Source organism: Sinohyriopsis cumingii, chromosome 14 (genome assembly GCF_028554795.1).
Source record: "Sinohyriopsis cumingii isolate HCF-2022 chromosome 14, ASM2855479v2, whole genome shotgun sequence".
NCBI lineage: Eukaryota > Metazoa > Mollusca > Bivalvia > Unionida > Unionidae > Sinohyriopsis > Sinohyriopsis cumingii.
In genome coordinates, this window is record NC_142974.1 from 85,576,315 (window position 1) to 85,597,948 (window position 21,634).

Here is a 21,634-nt window from a genome sequence, read left to right on the forward strand (position 1 = left end):
TCACTTCATACTTGACTGTACATCTTAATCAACTATAACCAGACTAATTTCACGGACCAGACCACCTGCACGGAACAATTTATTTTGCTCAAGGGAATCGCTCTTTCCCAATGCTGCACTTATATGACCTTCCAAACACAGCCATGATTGCGGGTATCATATTTGGTATAGGCTGTATTATTCAGAGACTACCTCGAATGGATTTAGCAATGACTCTCTTTGTAGAGGACGTATATGCATCAGCCTAAATTACCCCACCCACCCCCCAAGAAAAGAAAAAAACAAAAAACCGCATTGCCGTCCAAAATGGATTTTTAATTAATATTACAAATGTATTCTTTGCAGCATAAAGCATTTTCAAGCTACCGTTTTGCAACCAGAATTAAAGTTTAGTTTGCTGAATTTTCGGGTCACCCTTGAAATTTGAATTAAAATGTGCGTTGAGAGAAGATTGGGTTTAGATAACGAGAATCCCTGATTTAAAACTATTACTTCATTTGTTTTTATTTAGTCCACTACACTTTCATTTGCAGATCCGGTCTAAGATTGGACGCAAATCGTTATTGTAGCGACACGTTGACAACGAGGACGCGTGCTGGCTACGTGACGCTTTGCCAACTTTGTAAATAATTATGCACCAACTGCTAAGTCGAAAGCAGTACGATCAGGCTATACATTTCACCGGAATTTGTTCCACTGCACAATGGCCAAAGAATATATATATATATATATATATATATATATATATATATATATATATATATATATATATATATATAAAGAGAGAGAGAGATAGACAGACAGAGAGACAGACAGAGACAGACATACAGACATAGACAGAGAGAGATTGTGAGTGTGTGTGTGTGTGTGTGGTTTGGATTGTTAACGTAGCTTTTTGTCAAATTCAGTCCTATCGCAAAGATGTCTGCAGTGTGACAGTTTATGGTGATGTCTAGCACTGGGGCGTCATGCCGCAGACATGTAGCATGATGTCCCACCCAGTCACATTATTCTGACACCAGGCCGACCAGTCTTAACACTAACCTCTTAATGCTGAGCGCCATGCGAGGCAGCTGTTAGAACCATTTTTGCAACTCGTTGGTATGACTCGGCCGTGGATCGAACCCTAAACCTTCCGCATCCGAGGCGGAGAGAGAGAGAGAGAGAGAGAGAGAGAGAGGTGTTTACGCTCTTAACATAAAAGAGTGAAATAAATACAAGAAGCTTTGTAAAATTTAACAAAATTATTGATTTCTATAATACAAAGTGAAAATGAGAAGAAATAAACCCCACCCAACTTACGGCGATGCAAATTAAATCCCAAAATAATCCAGGAATTACAAACATAAGTCCTACTAATTTAATGTCCTGAATATAAATATTTTATCAGAGCACTTTTGTATTTTCAGAGAAAATAATCACTTGGATTCAATAATTTGAACAATAAAGATTCGGGCCCAAAATAACTGGTCACATCATATAATATAAAACTTGAAAGTGCAGGATGTTAAAGCACGAAAGACCAAGTCCTCACAATCATAAGACTATATAGTTCACTACCTCAGGTCACTATTAGAATTTTCTATAAAAAAAAAAAATTATTTAAAGGAAAATAATCTTCTAGATTGATTCTGCTGTTTACAAAATCAAAGGCATGCTCTGTAAAATTCACTAAAAAAGTCCAAGAACCTTGACCCAAATAAACATGTTTACTTATTCTGTTTATACAGATCCTGATATTAAGCCATACACACAGAGAATAATTTATATATGTATTAGCTGTTTACATAAAATAAAAAATAAAAAGTCAATCAGGTAAAGAAAAAATGAACTCTTTTTTGGACACGGTCAAGTCCAGCATACAATGTTACATTGCAATAGCATGTAATGAAATATTAAAAAAATAACAATTAAATTATATATATATATATATATATATATATATATAGTGACCATTACCTGAAAATTCTGAGGACTTATAAATAGCTTATGTTTCTGTTTCATTTGCGTGGTTGTCGATTTAGAAAATGACCAAGTAAAATCTACGAGGTTTTGGCACGATTTTGTAGAACAGGATCAATCGGACATCTGAGTATCTGATGGAAGGAATCGCCTGTTTGTTTTCCATACATGTTATACTATTATTTTGCGAGTGATTATTTTTCATTTATAAATATGCTCGGCTTTGAATTTTTGTATTTTTATTTTATTTTATACTTGTATTCATTTGAGTCAGGTACGCCAAAACCAGCAACTTTTCTCTAACGTCTGAATTTATATTTTGAATATTGATTCTAAATATGTACATACATCTGATAAATAGTCCACATATCTGCGCTCATTTAAGATCTACACTTTTTAACTCTCTGATTGCAAGCACTTCTTTGATGATCTATTTTTTCATCTCTATATTTTCTATATAAATCCGTGGCTCCAAATGTTCAATTTTTGCATTTTTAACTGAATTGGCAGCATCTATCTGGACTTTCGGACCCACACTCTGTGAAAGTAACGGTACCGGTTTCTTAGAGGCATATCGCTTGTTCCTCATTGTTGAAACGCTTTGTAATTCATTCTCCATTGATCGACATTTCTTCTAGACTACATTGACAAATAATGGCTGCGCCCTGAAAGAAGAAAGCACGCCCTGATTCAATAGGTTTTAGTGATATACCTGCGGAATGTAAATATAACATAAACTTATCTGATGACCAGGCATACATGGCCATTTTATAAATAATTTCAAGAATATTGAATTGAAGGCATTTATCTTAGCATATTTTCCAGATCTTTATCTCGTAAAAGTTTTAACGTGGTTAATGCATTAAAACGCACGTATTACCGATCATAACGGTATTTGGGCTACTTTTTTATGATTTTGACCATATACATGAAGACATTTAAAATGGTTGTATTTGTATGGCTTTTCTATAAAGTTATATATGTACACTTTGTTTTCTACGGACAACCGGCATTTCTATATATCTGTATAAATAAGTTGACACAGTCACACTTGACTATTAAGCAACGTAATATGGGGCTACTCGTGGAGAAAGTTGATATATAACGGACATGTATAACAAGTGTTATATTGTTACAGGTTAGAACCCCAATTCCTTGATTCATGGACGGATACTCCTAATTTTCTTTGTAACGAACCCCTTTGTAATGGAGGGCTGTGGTATTGTGATTCTTAAAGTTTGCGATTGGCAAATATGTAAATAATTCTTACCTTAAACATATTATATGTCTGCTTGTTCTTTGCTTTGTGATAGTAGTTTTAAGAAGATATAGATTCTATTTGGGAATATGGTCATTATTTGGAAACTGATATTCATTGGTGTATTTTTTAAATAGTGTACTCATCAGCAATTCTGAGAATTTGCCAAAATCAACTAATGAAGCAGAACTAGTAAATTATGGCCATGTAAGTGTATGTTATAAAACAAGTACATGATAGGTGGCACTTAGCAGAAAAAATGCCAAATTTCTGAATACTGCCATAACATAGACCCCACGATATCATAGCAGCCTACCATAAATAATAAAAATGACCTACCTCTGTAGATTTCTTCTTTTGATAGTTCATTAAGTATTTACTCTAAAGTAAGAGTCATACAGGCCATTTATGAATTCAACACTGATTAGTTTAGTAATGGGTGTCTTTTTTTAGAATTTAATTCTAGATATTATACAGAGGTCTGGCAAGGATTTTAAAACTACAACTCCAGGAGTCCGTTTTGGTAAAAATAGGAGTCCCATCAGCAAAAGTTGCAATCCCCTACTAAAACATTATACAAATTTTTTTTGAAGAACTTTTGGTTGCCATTGAGTTTAATTTCTACATTCTTTATATCACTGACATAGCTATTGTTTGTCCATCAGAGTGAAGACTGAATTTTGTCATTCCAGGGAAGGTCTTATTCCAAGCAATAAGCTAGACATTTTCTTACAGTTAACTACTGTACCATCTGAAATGTCAGTTCTAGCAACTTTAGCACCCTTCTGAATATCATTACAATATTTGTTAGTTTGGCATTTAACCCCAAAATACTTATCCAAATTTGTGAATGGCATTTTGTTTAAGTCTCAGCATATCTTGATTCCAAGGTCACGTGCACTGCTTATTGCACCACACTCAGATATAATCACAATAATGAAAACTAAAAGTTGTTTATTTGATGTACTCTTATATATGACCACATGTACATCTCTGGGTCTTCTGCCTCCGAAATAAATCACTGTAAATATCAGTGCATCTTATTACCCACCCACCAGCCAAAGACTTTGAACTTGCTGCCCAGCTATTGCATCATATTTTGATGTCTCTTATGATGGCAACATGTACATCAGGGGTATTTCTATCACAGAATTCTATGATTGTAAATATCAGCACATTTTTTCCCACCCAGCCACCAGTCCGAGTCTTTGAACTTGTCACCCAGCTATTGCATTATGTTCTTTTGATGTACTCTTTATAATGACAACATGTACATCAAGGGGTTTTTCAGCCACTGAATTCTGTCACTGTAAATATCAGCACAGCTAATTGATCAACACATTTTACCACTGAGGAGGTGGCTGAAGCAGGAGTGGCAAGTCTTTGTATTTTCTGCCCACCTATTACATGCATACAGAAGACTCCAGCCTAAGTAATTTTCTGTGTCCCAGATAAAACATTTGGCATCCAAATATGCGTGATTAAATGGCAGGTATTCATTTTATTTGGATCCTCATACATCCATATTTCATTGGGAGGTCATTATTTACGTGAAGTTCATGTAGAAAAATCAATGTTAATGTATGTGGATATTTGTGGACAGGAGCAATTTAAATGTGTGATCAATCTGGACTGAATGTTGCGTGCTGTGATATCACAGTGAAAACTAAACATGTTGATAAATACGTACTATCCGATATTTTGATGATTAGACTTTACATGCTCTTTTCTTGACCCATTGTGGTTCCTGGCCACCATAGTAAAAATCCATAGTGATCAGTAATTTTTTTCTGGAAGTATCATTTTGATGTGACCTGTATGTCAGCCATTCCAATCCAATTATTTACTTTCTGATGTAAGACTATGTTAGTACTGACTTGATCTATAATGTCGTGATAAGTAAGAGTGATATCTGTGGTGACCCAACAAGTCCCTGAATATATTAATGCTGTTAATAATATTACAAAATATATTTGTATGGTTAGCTCTAATATAGAATCTGTAATGTCTGTGACACTGATATTTACCCTGTTTAAATGTATTTATTGTGTTTTATGGCACAAAAAGGGGTTATGTCAAAATGCTTAGGGCCCCGAGTGGTCTGAAGCGATCTCTATTTTGGATCACTGCCATCTCACTTCTTTCTGCTTGAGTTGGAGTCTCGGATTCGGCCAAAGTGGGTATGTGAGAAAGCTTGCCAGTAGCTTCTTGTGGGTCGGTGGTTCTTTCCGGGGTTTTCCTGGATTCTTCCTCCACCATTAATACTGGCCGCCATGTATAGCCTATCTTGTGCTGAAAAATGGCGTTAAACCCCACAACAACAACAAAATCAAAATGCTTCTGTCACATAGGGTGGAAATCAACACTCTAGACAAGAAAGTGCATATTTTGGTTGAGGTTTGCTGTTCAGAAAAATATGCATGGTACATGTCCAGTACACAATTGGCACAGTATCATTTCATCTCTCAGATTTGTGCTATACAAGTGATGTCACTCTCAAGTTGTAGGTTTGATGCTCCAACGTTTGTTTATGGAGTTTTCATACTATATGTTCTGCCAAGTATGCTCAACATGTTGATTTATTTGAATTCAGCAAATTGAATCTCAGAAATGAGTGATAGGAGGTCAAAACTGGCTGCATTATCTGAACTATCACCACCATTTATGCCAATTTAAGCAGGTGGCCAGTGGAACAGTATGAGGTTTTTTTAATTCCATGAAAACATCATGTTTCTGTAATATCTAGGATATTAACAGGTGGTCAGATTTAGGATTCTCCAAGGCTTTCAGCATGAACAGGGAATCTGGAAAAAGATGTAGACATCACTTTAAACTGCCACACTGTAGACATCACTATAAAGTGCTAAACTGTAGACATCACTATAAGCTGCTACACTGTAGACATTGTAGTGATATTACTGAAAAATTGTCAAAGCTACTTTAAAAATCCAAATCACACACACACACACATAACATAGAAACTGTACATGGTCCTACCTTTGTTAAAGATATATCTATATACACACTGCTTGGAATTACAATAGGTGTTGATATATGTAATTAGCATTAGGTACATGGATCTGTCTTGTTCTGTTATTGCTGGGAGAGAATACTTGTGTAGTAGAAGACTATCTGCCCTGTAAGTATTCTGTATTTCAGCCTGCTGGCATTTAAAATTATCAATCATAAGGACCACTGTTCAAAATGCAGAGCCATATAATAATCACATTTCCATCAGTCTATTTGTTCACAGATCTTGTAACAACCAAAAGTTCTGCAATCGTTGCACATAATTTAATGAGCCAAATTGCCAAATTAATGTGCCTCTTAATTGTGGCATAAATTCAGATCCAGTTTTGACGAGTTATGTTCCTATTTCTTGCCAGTTTCATGGCTCTGCCACAGTTTATAACATTTGCTAAAATCCACATAAAAGTACGCATATTTTTAGATTTAGATCCATGAAAAATTGCAGCGCTTGAGGTGTGGATACGAAAAGCTTTTTATTTTGCAATATTCTCTTTTATTTGAACCATTTCAATAAAACTATAGTATCAGTAATATAGTGTGCAAACAATCAAGCAATGTTCAAGCATTTGTAATGGAATTAGGTTAAGCTACATGGATTGGATCTTTCAGAACAAAGAAATTAAGACACCACTTAATCTACATAAGACACCTATTAGTCTGTTGTCAGTACCTAATGATCGGGTCCCTGAGTCGCAAAGTGGTGTAAAGAATTCACCATTATAGATCACTGCCATCTCATCTCTGTCTGCGTGGGTTCGAGTCTCGGGCTTGGCCAGTGTGGGTATGTGAGAAAGCTTGCCGGTAGCTTCTCGTGGGTCAGGGTTTTCCTGGGTTCTTCCTCCACCATTAATACTGGCTGCCATGTATAGCCTATCTTGTGTTGAAAAATGGCATTAAACACAACAACAACAACAATAACAACAGTTCCTAATTATCATTTTGATCAAAAGACTAATTACATGTGTGTGATTTGACACATGTCCTCAAAAAATGTTATTCAACATGATTTTAGTTTCATATATTGTAAATCCTTACATGATGTCTGGAACACTTGACTTTTATTGCATACATATTTACATATTTAGAAAAATAGTACCAAGATTTTGAGACTTACTTTGTTTGTTGCAGGAATGTGAACTCCCATAATAATCATCATAAATCATAATTCTAAAGTCAGCATTTCTTCATTGTCATGTACATAGTCATTTTTGAGAGATTATATATGTACTTTTCCAGTGGCAACATTTATGTTTCTTAGGTGCCAGGCACAAGCTGCATATGATTATAATTTTTGCAGGAATGACTTTAATTTTGGTATAGAATCAAAAAACTGAAGATACTAAAATATTCCTGGAAAAAGACAGTCCCACGGGCTGAAAAATGAGAAGATAATGGATTGTTGTTAGCTGTGTGCAAATGGTATGATCATAAAAATATTAGGATTTTGATTATAAACCTGTTAAAGGTTGTTTTAGGAAATAGGTGATTGCAGCATGCTGTGTTGCTTAAAGATGAAATGAAAAATGGGGATTGGAATGTGGTTATTTGTTTCTGTTACCATTGTCCTGGAAAATGTATTGATCTGAAATGGAACTAAGTTCATTGAATAATTTAATTACAAAAATAATGAAGAAAGTATAATCTCTTCCTTGATTCATTCTAGCTGTGGACAAAATTAGAGTATCAATGTAAAGGCATTGAGAATTATTATAGTTATAAAATCATAAACCACGACCAGTTATCATGGTTATCAAATGCATTACTTTTTCATTCATTTACTTATAAGTCCAAATAAGAAAATTATATTCATGGTCAGCAGGATCAAATAAGGTTTGTCAGGTAACCAGAACCATGCTTAATTTGTAATTTGGACCAATTCGACAATTAACATGGGCATTACTATTCCTATAACACTGTTGACACAACAAGACACATTCTGAATTATTGCATCAGGAGAAGTTTTATCATTGGGACTCTTAGTTTTAGGACTGGGACTGCAATCTTCTCCAAGGAAGGAGTGGTGGACAGCAACTCTTAAAGTCCAGCAGAGAACCCAGCAAAATTCATGAGTGTATTCAGAACATAGTCTTTAATTTCCAATATATTGGCCAGTATTTGGTGGCCATATTTTGTAATGGAATAAACCATTGTTAGTAAAATGTTCCATATCTGTATTTCGATTTCCATATCAACATAGTCCTGACATTTACCAAAATTTATTTTTCATAAAACTCTTTGCAGAAAATGTTTATTTTTCATTAGTCACTGTGGTTTGGCATCACTTGAATATAATCTGCTTTTATTCTCTTATGTGCAGAAAAATGGATTCAGCTTCAGGAGGAGGAAGTAGCACCTTTTTCCAACCAAAGGAAGACCTTCTTGAGTTACTTCAGTCCCTTGGTTTTTCGAGAAATGCATCCATAAAAGTAGGTCACTACAGGATAGTTACATTATTAATCTTGTGTTTTAAAAGGATTGCTAAATCAATCAAATCATTCAAGACATTTTGCTTTTGTTTTAGATTTACAACTTTTCATTGCTAACTTGCTGCTTTTAATTTGCATTATGAAAAAAGCAACAGAACAGAACAGATTTTTTTTATACAGGTCAACAGTATTTGTAACACCCCAGAATAAGACTACTCCCAGTGGCAAAAAAGTTTGTGAATAGTATTTGTATCCTCTGACATTTGACAGTGTGCCATCTATGACCATTTTTGTACATCTCTGACATTGGACATTGTCCAATTAAGACCACTTTTGTTCACTTCTAACACTGGAGTATCCATTTTAAGACCACTTGTGCTTACATCTGATTTTGGACAATGTCCCATTTAAGACCACTTTTGTTCATATCTGACATTGGACAGTGTCCCATTTAAGGCCACTTTTGTTCACCTCTGACAATGTGACAGTGTCCCATTTAAGAACACTTATGCTCACCTCTGACATTAGACAATGTCCCATTTAAGACCACTTTTGTTCATATCTGACATTGGACAGTGTCCCATTTAAGGCCACTTTTGTTCACCTCTGACAATGTGACAGTGTCCCATTTAAGAACACTTATGCTCACCTCTGACATTAGACAATGTCCCATTTAAGACCACTTTTGTTCACCTCTGACATTGGACAGTGACCTATCTAAGACCACTATTGTTCATATGTGACATTGGACAGTCTCCCACTTAAGACCACTTGTGCTCACCTCTGACATTGGACAGTGTCCCATTTAAGAATTTTGTTCACCTCTGACATTGGACAGTGTCCCATTTACGACCACTTTTGTTCATCTCTGACAATGTGACGGTGTCCCATTTAAGAACACTTATGCTCACCTCTGACATTGGACATTGTCCCATTTAAGACCTCTTTTGTTCATCGCTGGCATTAGACAATGTCCAATTTAAGACCACTTTTGTTCATCTTTGGCATTAGACAGTGTCCCATTTAAGACCACTTGTGTTCACTTCTACTATTGGACAATGTCCCATTAAGATCACTTTTGTTCCTGTCTGAGATTGGACAGTGTCCCATTTAAGACCACTTGTGCTCACCTCTAATATTGGACAGTGTCACATTCAAGACCACTTTTCTTCACCTCTGACATTTCACAAGATCCATTTTAAGATCACTTCCGTTCTTGTCTGACATTGGACAGTGTCCCTTTTAAGCAAACTGTCATTGATTCTGACTTTTTGTCATGAGGATGCTCACTTGCAAAATGTTGGCATATATCACTTTTTGAGAAATTACATTTTTCGCATACATACGGGTTCAAGCAGTCCGATATGACTTGCAGTGAATAAGTTCTTTCACATTTTCTTATGCTACCATTACTTGTATCCTTATTCTGTAGATAGTCTCATTATGTTCAAAAGAATGGGGAAACGTTTCCTTTACAAAGTAATCATACTATTGCAGTTGAAAAATAAAATACAAACGATCATGAAATTTGCACGGGTTGAAGATCATAGGTTGCTTGTGTAATTACATTAGAGTTTGTTGGGAAATGAAATTTTTTAGTTTGCCACAATTATTAACATCGGATTGGTTTTCTGTATTAAAAAGCTAGCTCTGCTGAATTAGGTTTGGTCAGACATTGCTATTGATTTCCTGTGGCCTTTATTTTTTGTTGACTCTGTAATTTTCTCTTTTAAGTAGTTTTCATCTCCATGACTTATAAAGAAATATAAATATTTTATCTCCAGTCTAAACCAGACTTTACAGCACTTAGCACAAGATACTTATGTGACCAGTATTTGGGTGACACTGCAGTAATGATTACTTTACTTTGAGCTTTGGGGAGTGCATTTTTTTTCTAAAATTACCTACCTTAATTGGGAATTTTTTGTACTGTAAAGAATGCCCTTTGTTGTCTGAATGTTCAAGCTACACAAGAGACCATTAATGAGATAGAAAGTCTTGCACTTGCTGGCATATCATTATGTCTGATTGTAGTCATCGCATAACTGAAAAAACTCTTTTGTTGCACAGCAATGTTGCTGTGTAGCAGCTGTTAGACGTTCTTTTTCTCAAGGGTGCATGATTGTGTGAATATCACACTAAATTTAATGAATACCTGCAGCAAAATGAACGAATTAATGAAAATTTTGTCACAGATGAAAATAAACCTTCAACATTCATTAATATCAGAAAAGCTCATGCAGAGATACTCATCATCCTGAATGTGGAGTGAATGTCCCAGAATGCTGAGCCTGTTCATGAATTTTGCCACTTGACAAAAATTATGATTTTTCCACAAAAAAAATAAACCAAAAGAAAAATTTGAGAAAGTTGAAGCCATACAAGAGTATTTTTGTCATTTCAGGTCGTTTCTGGTAATTTCTAAGATATTATCAGTTTCCAGCCTATAACATGAAAATGTTATTTGCTCTTTTCCTGACCTTCTGGTAATTTGTGACAAGAGACCTTCTGTGGCATATAATTTGTATTGACTTTTCATTTAACAATGACCCATTACATAAAATTGAGAATACTTTTACATTAACGATACAAATAAAAACTAGCTAAAGATTTTTGTAGGAAGCATGCTTGTAAGATTTTGACTGGTACCTTTTTTACTGAACAGCCACTGCCACCTACCCATCTTTTGTTACATATATTTTTGACAGCAAAGAGATATTTTCAATATTTTCCTGAGAAAAGGCAGCTAAAAGAATCAGTATGTGCCTTACGCATGATTAAAGTTAACAAATACTATATGGTGACACCTTAAGACTTCATATACCAGACTGATTAGGGAAAAGCTACTCAGTTTCAAAGATCTGGGTAATTCTGAATAAAATGCAACTTTGACATATTTAATGTAAAAATCGTTTGTTTCCTATGTTGTATTGCATTTGTGGTTGAACAAGAGACATCATATTGAGCAATAGCTATAAGACATGTTCCTATTTCATCTTTTTCTTAAGCAACATAAACACAAATGTGCTTAAAACATGTCGGTTTCATCAGTTGTCATAGATAACCTACCTTTTAATGTTAGTGCTTGGTGATATCAGTGATATCTCACAGTACAAATAGTAAAACGTTGTGAAATCAGAGAATGTAATGAATAAAAGATGTAAAAGAGACCAAGCTGATTCTCTTGTAAAAAACCGCAAAATGTGCATCTTAAGTATTTAACAAAATATGACACATACATTGATCAACACTCACACTGATTTAATGAAGAAGGTCAAATCTGTGGTACAACAGAAATTTGAGATAAAGTATAAGGGAGGCAACTCCTCAGGTAACCCAAAATATATGGATCAATATATGTAAACTGTACCACATTATTTGGGATACTCAAGCAATGAAATTTTATACACAGACTCACTCCATCAGCTGTAGGACAGTATGTATGGAGAATGTATTTTAAGTACACTAGGAAGGTCACTTTGGGGTCATTTTCACACTGGCCAGCTGAAGCAGCTGTTACTTAAAGAAGTTTCATTTTCTAGTGATTGCTACATGCCAACAATCTAATGTAAAGCAAATAAAATAATGCAGAATGGTGGTGGGTGAAAACAGTTTAAAAAGGGACATCCATTTTACACAATTCAAGAAAACTCCAATGAATTTGATGCATGTATACCTGTTTTTTTGTGAAAGCTTCACAGCTGCTGATGTGGCTGACTCCCAAGTAAATATATGATGTCATCCAGGCTAGCTGTATCACTTCAGCAGGTGTGCTACCATACACCTTGAGGACTACAAGAAAATAAAACCCTGAACTTCTTATATATAGGTCACTATATCTTAAATTTATGTAAATAATATGAAAATCTGTGTATTGAAACATTACATCATGAGTAGATATGTATCTAAAAACATTAAATTAAAGCAATCACCATTAAATTAGGAAAATATACTAAGTATGTACTGAAAATATTTATAAACTGAATAAGTAAATGAAATACATCAATGAAACCACCTTGTATGAAACTTATAAGGTTTTTGTTTTTTATTAAAAGAATGGATCTGACAGAAGTAATCCATGTTGACTCTGACAGAAGTAATCCCTGTTGACTCTGACAGTGGTGAGTTAGTGCACTAATGTGATTTAGTAATATCAAGTCTATAGGAAGTGTGTATTTGGAATACCTTTTAATGTCAGATTCAAGACAGGGAGGTAATAAAGAAATGATGTATGGCACAGCAAATCAGATTTGATAAGACTGAAAAAATGACATCAGTTCTTAGGGTCTGCCTTGACAGTATTTGGGGGTGAATTTTCATCCAACAGTGTCCTATTGCAGAAAAATGAGAATAATTTTACATTAAAAATACAAATTGAAACTAACTAATGACTTTATAGAAGGCATGCTTGTAAGATTTTGATTGAGATTGAGGTTAATTCCTTTTACAACTGGTGTCTTTCATACTCAGCCAACTCTACCACCAACCCTTCCTTTTTATATTCATTTTTGAGAGCAAAGTTCAGTTTTGAATATTTTCCTGAGACAAGGTAGCTTAAAGAATGAGATTTTGCCTTACGCATGTTTCAAGTCCATTAGTACTATAACAGATTAGCATCCTTTTCATAACCCCTCAACCATCTCATTTGACTGCTCCGGTGGCCTTGTGGTTAGAGCATCTTTCTCAGATGCGGGAGGTTGTTGGTTTGATCTCCAGCCAAGTCATACCGAAAACTTATAAAAATGGTACTAACCGCTGCCTCACTTGGCGCTCAGCATTAAGAGGTTAGTGTTAGGGCTGCTCGGCCTGGTGTCAGGATAATGTAACTGGGTGGTACATCATGCTACATGTCTGCAATGTGATGCCCCATTGCTAGACATCACTACAAACTGCCACACTGCAAACATCGTAGCAATATGACATATTTTTTTAAAGCTACATTAAAAATCCAAATCACACACACACATCATCTCATTTTATTCCTATTTACCTCAGTAGCAACATGTAAATACATAAATCAGATTCATTTGGCTGTTCATATGCAGCCCAAGTTGATCTCCAGTGCTAGTCTAATTATGACAGGCCATCATCAAATAAGTCAATCCATTTTCAAGCCTAACTCAGAGCAAATGTAAACCACATTACAGATTTAGTGTGAATTTATAAACATTAGGCTTGTGATAATTAAACTCATGCTTTCTACCTTACAGTTTAGAGGATACTTAAAAGAAAGAATGCAAAGAGCTGTGTACTGTAAATAATGTTTTATAACTGTACAAAGATATGTTTTGTAATGTTTTTAAATTATTTTATCATTCTTTTGGCTTCCACTTGGAATTTTTCTTTGCTGCAGTAAGTGTCCAGAATTTTTTAATAAAATCACACACTTTTCCCCACTTGTCCCTGGTTAGCTTTGGGCATCTTTGCTCATGTTCGGTTCGAGCATCTATGTGTTTGACTTCACATTAGCTGCCATAATCAATTTCTTACTTAGCGGTCTTTTGCATTTGAGTGATGAGAAGGTTTTCATGGATTATCTAGTTCTTACCAACTCCATGACTGACTGAAAAAAATTGTTAAAGCTACGATAAAAATACTAATCACACACACACACACCAACTCCATGCTGTGAGGTTGTACAATGTTGGACATGTAGTTTCTGGTATTTGGTGGTAATGTCTCTTCCATTGCATGCCATTGTAATGCATAAAACATAAAACCATTTTTGTAATACATGGTTAAAGGCCACTGAAGATACAACGATAATACACAACTGTTCCTGTATCATTATTATTAGTTATTTATACGTTGTAAGGGGTCCATTCAAGTAGACAGTTTTCGTATAAAAACTGCCCTCACCCAAACTGCAAATTCCCATCTTATGAAAATGTCAGTGCAGAAATTCCCCAGCTGTGCAAAAATGTCTTGTTCTTTGTGTCACAGTATTACAACAGGACTGTAATATGTCAATATGTGTTACATTGTAACACTGGTACAATGACTTGTTAATGTATGTGTGTCACAGTGTCCCACTAGTAAAATGACATTTCAATATACATGTATGTGTCACATTGTCACACTAGTATAATGACTTGTCAATATATATATATATATATATATATATATGTATGTCACAGTAGTACAGTGACATGTCACATTGTCACACACATTAATACCTTTTAATTTTGGGTGTTTTTTTTACAGAGTCTCTACTACACTGGAAATTACAATGCTGATCTTGCTGCAGCATGGATAATTGAAAACCAAGACAGAGACCTGGATGGACCATTAGAAGTAAGTATCTAAGGACATAGTTGTCACTTTTACTATCAGTGGATGTCAGCTTGGATAGCATGGGGGATAGAGCACATGACTATAATTTGGAGGATTTGCATAAATGCTAGGGGTCTTAAAAATGCGTGCATCCCATGGACTGCATGTGGCCTGTAAAGCCATATACTGTGACCCGCAAAATGATTGGCATCACAAGGTGTCATGAGAAATGTGGTGCAGCCCTTGGGCCATTCAAACTGCCCTCATGCAGCCCTCGGGGTGGTCTGAATTTGAGACCCTTGGTCTCAGTCCTTACCATAGTGTCATAGAACTTAAGCTGACTCCATTTCTTACTCTGATATGTTTGATTCTGGGAATCATTTTGAATTGTTGAATGGCAAGATATTCATCTAGCACATCACAAATGTATTCCTTAGACTGAGACATATTAGAGTCTTATTATATGCCCACTAAAAGACAGTGTCTAATTGTATGACATTGTCTGTCAGTCCATATGTGCTTACATAAGGCAACCTGATACCTTTTCTGTTTATGTACAATAACTTTAGTTTTACACCATCTACCATTTACACAACTTTGAGGATGGAATAGACATGGGATAAGGAAAAAGCCTATTGATTTTTTTATACGAATGTCCAAACTCAAAAAGTCTGATACTGACACAAAAAAATGGTTTCAGCACATTGACATTAGTTCTACAAACATGACCTTGAGGATGACTTGCAATTCAGGTTAATATATCCAACATTTTAAGGTCACACTGACCACAAAAAAACTGGTTTCCAGACAATAATTTTAATTGAAAAATTCAGACATAATTTTGTTGATAGCTTGTTCTTGGAGTAAAGAAGAAGTGCCTTCATTTTTTGCTAAGTGGTAATTTTTTCAAGGTAAGTATGGCAGCAAAATAAATAGGGTTTCTGTACAAAACATAATATCTCAACCATATGACTTCACTAAATTTTGTGGCAGACTTCATCTTTGATTTTACGAAAGAGCTTTTGACTTTTGGGTTAAGAAAGGTTAAAGGTCACAGTCACTAACTGGAATAAGAGAAATATTGTTTGCTTATTAACTTTTGTTTTAGGTCAAATTCTTTGACTAAATTTTGTTGAGGGCTTGAACTTTAGATAAGAATCATGACCTATTATTTTGTTGTTTTGTTAAAGAGGGGAAAGCTGTTGTTATTTGTGACTCAAAGAATACTATTTTTTTATGATTAAACTCCTTGACCAAAGTTGGGGATGGCTGGCACTTGGGGTAAGAAAGAAATTTAGACTTTGAGGTCTGATGTTCAGAGATTAAAGTCATAGTAAGCCTGGTATGAAAGTTTAGCTAAGAATTGCATGACTTGGTATTCTGATGTCAACTGATCAGTAATCTCTGGAGTCAGTCATGTCCAACCAGTATGTCAACTGATCAGTAATCTCTGGAGTCAGTCATGTCCTGCCAGTATCTACAAAGAGAACCATTAAGCATTGGGTGGATCTATATTGTCTCCTTGATGGTACTCTTTTTGTTCTTGCTTAACAACATTAATTTTTTTCCATGATCATTTAGCAGCCATTACATTAATAATTAGAATATTGTAATAATTGTTTAATTCCCCTGAAAAGAGCATTGTTTTACCTCTGAGGAAGCCCTTAGGATATCCTCAAATGTTAGGAATCCCTCAACTCTATTTTCATTGGTGAAATGAATTCCAGGTTTACATGTCACATTTGTGTTCTGTTATTGTATCACCTTAATTTCAGTAGTTATATGCTGAAGTTTTGAATGTGTCTGTGTTTCAAACATATTTCCAAGTTTACATCAAATTTGTCAAATATGAAAATGTCTTTTATGTATGTTTTGTCCTTTTTTGTTTATCCATAACTACAGGGTGACATTTTGTTTATAACCAATGATTTGTGGCCAAGAATATGAGAAAAATAATTGTTAATTTATATTTCAGTAATGGATAAAAATAAATTCCACAAATACTGTCTGGTGACACCTTAAGAGTTCATATACCAGACTGATTTGGTTGGAATTGTCCTATACAAAATTCTAAACCCTTGGTTGGAATTGTCCTATACAGAAATCTAAACCCTTGGTTGGAATTGTCCTATACAAAAATCTAAACCCTTGGTTGGAATTGTCCTATACCAAAATCTAAACCGTTGGTTGGAATTGTTCTATACAAAAATCTAAACCTTTGGTTGGAATTGTCCTATACAAAAATCAAAACCCTTGGTTGGAACTGTCTTATACAAAAATCTAAACCTTTGGTTGAAATTGTCCTAGACAAAATTCTGAACCCTTGGTTGGAATTGTCCTGTACAAAAATCTAAACCCTTGGTTGTAATTGTCCTAGACAAAAATCTAGACCCTTGGTTGCAATTGTCCTATACAAGACAGAATTGTTATTCTTTGTCCTTATCAGGATGATCTAGAGGAAGAAGAAGAAGAGGGCGAGGATGATTTCCCTGATGATGTGGATCTGTGTAAAATGGTATTTGTGGTCAACACGGAGCTAAACATGGGTATGGGGAAGATAGCTGCACAGGTAGCTCATGCAGCTGTTGGAGTTTATCGCCAACTGCAAGAACAACCACAAAAGTATGGAGAGATGTTGATGAGCTGGGAACAGTTTGGGTGAGGCTTTGATGATTACGATCTGTTAGACTACTATTGACTTTCCTAGGCAGTCTAGTCCTTTAAGTTTGGGGTTGGGTGTACCAGACATAGCTGTGAAAGTGAAAAATACAGCGTGAGAATCAGATTTCACTTAAATGTGTGAAGTTCTGGCCAGACTTGGTTGTGTTATGTCCAGGATAGATTTAAGTTGAGATGTCCAGCTGTGTCTTATGTGTATGAGCTCTAGGTCAGGTTTATGTATGACAAGCCAAGGTCAGACTTAGGTGTATCTAGTGCAGGCCAGATTTATGTGTGTGATGTCCAGCTCTGTATTCTTAAAACTTGTGCACAAGACTTCATATGAGGCACAGAATCCAATAAATTAGATATGATATATACAGTACAATTTTGCTATTTGAGGAATCAAATATAGAATGATGGTTCAGGTTCAGTTATTGAAATGTTTTATTTTTTCATAAGTAAATTTTGAGCTTGAGCTTGGGTAACTTTGGTTTAGAAATTTATAATAACATGTCCTGAGGAAGCTGGGTTTTTTTTCTTGTTCTTTTTATTGCGTTAGTTTGGATAGAGATCCAGATAAAAGATTTTGTTTATGGTCAAAATTAAAACTTGAACAAACTGGGATGACATAAAAATCTATGGGGTTCAAAATGTCCCATCCTGTTTTAAATATAAATATTGTTTTGGTCATGTGACATCCTTCCTTGTACTTTTTTCATGCACAGTGGGGGACTGCTTTATCTCTGTTGGCTGAGCATTAGCCTTGTAATCCAAGGGTCACATAATGATACCTGACTGTGTCAGTCTGTGTTGGCTGCCCCATTTCCTCAGTGTATTAATGGGAAAGGCACTTAGGTCCATTTAAAGCTGTCAACAGGTACCTGGGTACTTGGGTACCCACCCATTCATAATTACCTGTGTAATAAAATGAGTTGTAAGGTTACCTGTTTACCTAATATAATTTTTCTGTCAAGGCTTGATAAGGCAGCACTTTATTTTCAGGTTCACAGTCCTTTTCACAGATCATCAATTATGTGTACATTTTCCATGCCAGGCAGAGGTGTGACTCTTCTAGTAAATAGTTTACCTTAATCCCATAGCTTGTTTTCCAGTGTGACAACCCTTTCATTTTGCTGCAAGTGTGGTTCAGTGGCAAGTAACAGTGGGTGGTTATTTGATCTTGCCACACAACTGACGTGTTTAATTGCAACCTTGAATAGATTTCACAATTAGTATATAAAGTATACTAAGTGCTTCAAGTACTGGGCAAAACTGACTTAATTGATGAGGATGGAGGATTTCAGAACAGTCAGGCAAAAAAGAAATATGTGTTTCCTATTGCACTTGTTTTAAAACAACAAGTCTAGATAGGTAATTTGTTTTTGTTTTTATTTTTTAATTATACATATTATAATAATTAGTATATAAAGTATACTAAGTGCTTCAAGTACTGGGCAAAACTGACTGAATTGACTTAATTCATGAAGATGGAGGATTTCAGAACAGTCAGGCAAAAAGAAATATGTGTTTCCTATTGCACTTGTTTTAAAACAAAAAGTCTAGATAGGTAATTTGTTTTTGTTTTTATTTTTTAATTATACATTTTATAATAATTAGTATATATGGTATACTAAGTGCTTCAAGTACTGGGCAAAACTGACTCAATAGGATCTGCAAATCAGTTTCAAAATTTTAAAATTAAAAAAAAATTCTTGGAGAGGGGAGAGTTCTTGGAACATTGAACTGAATGGAAACATATCTCAGACAGTGAGGAGGAATTCTTGGACTTTGTAGCAGATGTCATTAGTTAGTAATTTTTATTGGAGACTGTGAATTTAAAAAGAATGCAGACTTAACTTCAGGTTTGTACACCTTTAATACTATTTCCCTTTGATTGAGTACATGGATAACCAATCATTAGGAACAAAGGGGACTGTGTGTTCTTGGGAAATGCACTTAGGTCCCTTTTCTTTTGTGTGTTCTTGTGAAAGGCACTTAGGTCCCATTTCCTCTTTGAGTTCTTGGGAAAGGAATTTGGATCCCATTTTCTCTGTTTTTTGGGAAAGGCACTTCGGTCCCATTTCATTTATGTGTTCTTGGGAAAGACACTTAGGCCCCATTTCCTGGGAAAGATATTTAGGTCCAATTTCCTCTCTGTGTTCTTGGGAAAGACACTTAGGCCCCATTTCCTTTATGCGATCTTGGGAAAGACACTTAGGTCCCATTTCCTTTATGTGTTCTTGGGAAAGACACTTAGGCCCCATTTCCTGGGAAAGATATTTAGGTCAAATTTCCTCTCTTTGATCTTGGGAAAGACACTTAGGTCCCATTTCCTTTATGTGTTCTTGGGAAAGACACTTAGGTCCCATTTCCGCAGTATCATATAAACAAATAGTGTCTTCATAGTGCAAGGAAAACTATCTCCTCAAAGAAAAGAAATCTAACAAATCCATTAGCAAGTGTATTAATATTTGCTGATTTCCCATGTTCATATTAGTGTACTTTTCGTATTTATGAATTACTGATTATATAACTCTCTTAGTCTGAAAAAAATGTTTGATCCTACAGCCAAGTAGAAGTAGAAATTGTTTGGACAATTACAGTTTTGTGTAACTTGCCCAGTTTAAATAAAAATAATACAATTTCATTAAAAAAAGATAATTGTGGAAAAGATGAGGATAATATCTATGTGTTTTTTGAGAGATACAACTAGCCATTTCTCTGGGGCAAATATTGTGTACAGGAGATAGCAAACATACATGGTCTACAACTATTATTTCAGGGAGACAAAGATTGTATTAAAGGGAGATAACACCAATCAGCTTAAAGAGCTTGCTGCAAAGGCCAACTCTATTGATTTGCCAAACTATCTGGTTCAAGATGCTGGAAGAACACAGGTATGTAATATTTAGATAAAGGCTACTGGTTATTTTTTTCTTAATTCTACACATAATTAAAACAGGAGACAGGAGGATTTGAAGTTTGTGGGCAAAATAATACATGTAATTTATTCATGGTCCATAATTATTTCTGCACACATACATTTTTTTATACTAAAATGTTTTATGCATAATTTTATTTTATAACTGAACACTTTTTAATTTTGTACAAATGACGTAAAAAATCCAAACATTGATCTGTTTGAGGTTTAAAGAATACATACAGATATTATACAAACAATTTCAGAAATATAGCAGATTTTTTAATGAAAAGATCTGTTGCATATGTCATTTAATTATTGCCTAACATTTTGTTGTTGTTGTCATTTTAAGATTTTTCTCTCTAGTACCAGTGAGAGTGAAATAAAGATACAAGGTACTTTCAATAGAATGAACATTATGTTGAATTCACTACAATAATTTGGGCCTTTTTGTACATTTAACTATCACACATAGCTCCTTTCCAGTCATATTAAAATGACACATACCAGTATCCTTCATAAAGAGATACATTTAGAAGGTGTGTTGATAAATATTTGCTGTATAACTTCTGGTTTTCAAAATTTGAAACATGCTATAAAGAAATAACATCCGTTATTAAAAAAAGCATTTTTCACAAAACCTTGATTATATGGTTATAGAAATCAAAGCCCATTACGCCATGTTGATTCTGTGTACATGATCTTTGTGTTATGACCGCTTCAATGGCCTAAGTGGTTAGAGTATCTTCCTTGGATGCAGGTGGCCATGGGGTCAAAATGAGCCAAATCATACTAAAGGCTTATACAAATGGCACTAGCAGCTGCGCTGGTAGGCTTGGTGTCAGGATAATGTGACTGGGTGGGACATAATACTTAATGTCTGCCGCATGATGCCTCAGTGTTAGGCATCACTGTTAACTGCCACACTGCAGACATCGTAGCAATATGACCAAACAATTTTAAAGCTACATTAACAGTCCAGATCACACACCCTCACATTCTTTGTGTTAAAGAGATCAAAGCCCTTTACAAAAACATGATTCTGTAAACATGAGCTTTGTGTTATAGAAATCAAAGATCTTACAAAAATATGATGATTCTGTA

At 34.9% G+C, this 21,634-nt stretch overlaps 1 protein-coding gene across 1 annotated transcript in view; it reads left to right on the forward strand.

Moving 5' to 3' along the window:
- Positions 1-2,605: 2,605 nt before the first annotated feature.
- LOC149784293 (putative peptidyl-tRNA hydrolase 2) overlaps positions 2,606-21,634 on the forward strand; it is a 31,495-nt gene continuing 12,466 nt past the window's right edge. The window contains exons 1-5 of the mRNA XM_089932308.1: positions 2,606-2,683; positions 8,568-8,676; positions 14,881-14,970; positions 17,396-17,607; positions 20,393-20,507. Of these exons, the coding sequence (XP_089788434.1) occupies positions 8,572-8,676; positions 14,881-14,970; positions 17,396-17,607; positions 20,393-20,507 (522 nt within the window). The 5' untranslated portion in view covers positions 2,606-2,683; positions 8,568-8,571. The remainder of the gene's footprint in view (positions 2,684-8,567; positions 8,677-14,880; positions 14,971-17,395; positions 17,608-20,392; positions 20,508-21,634) is intronic.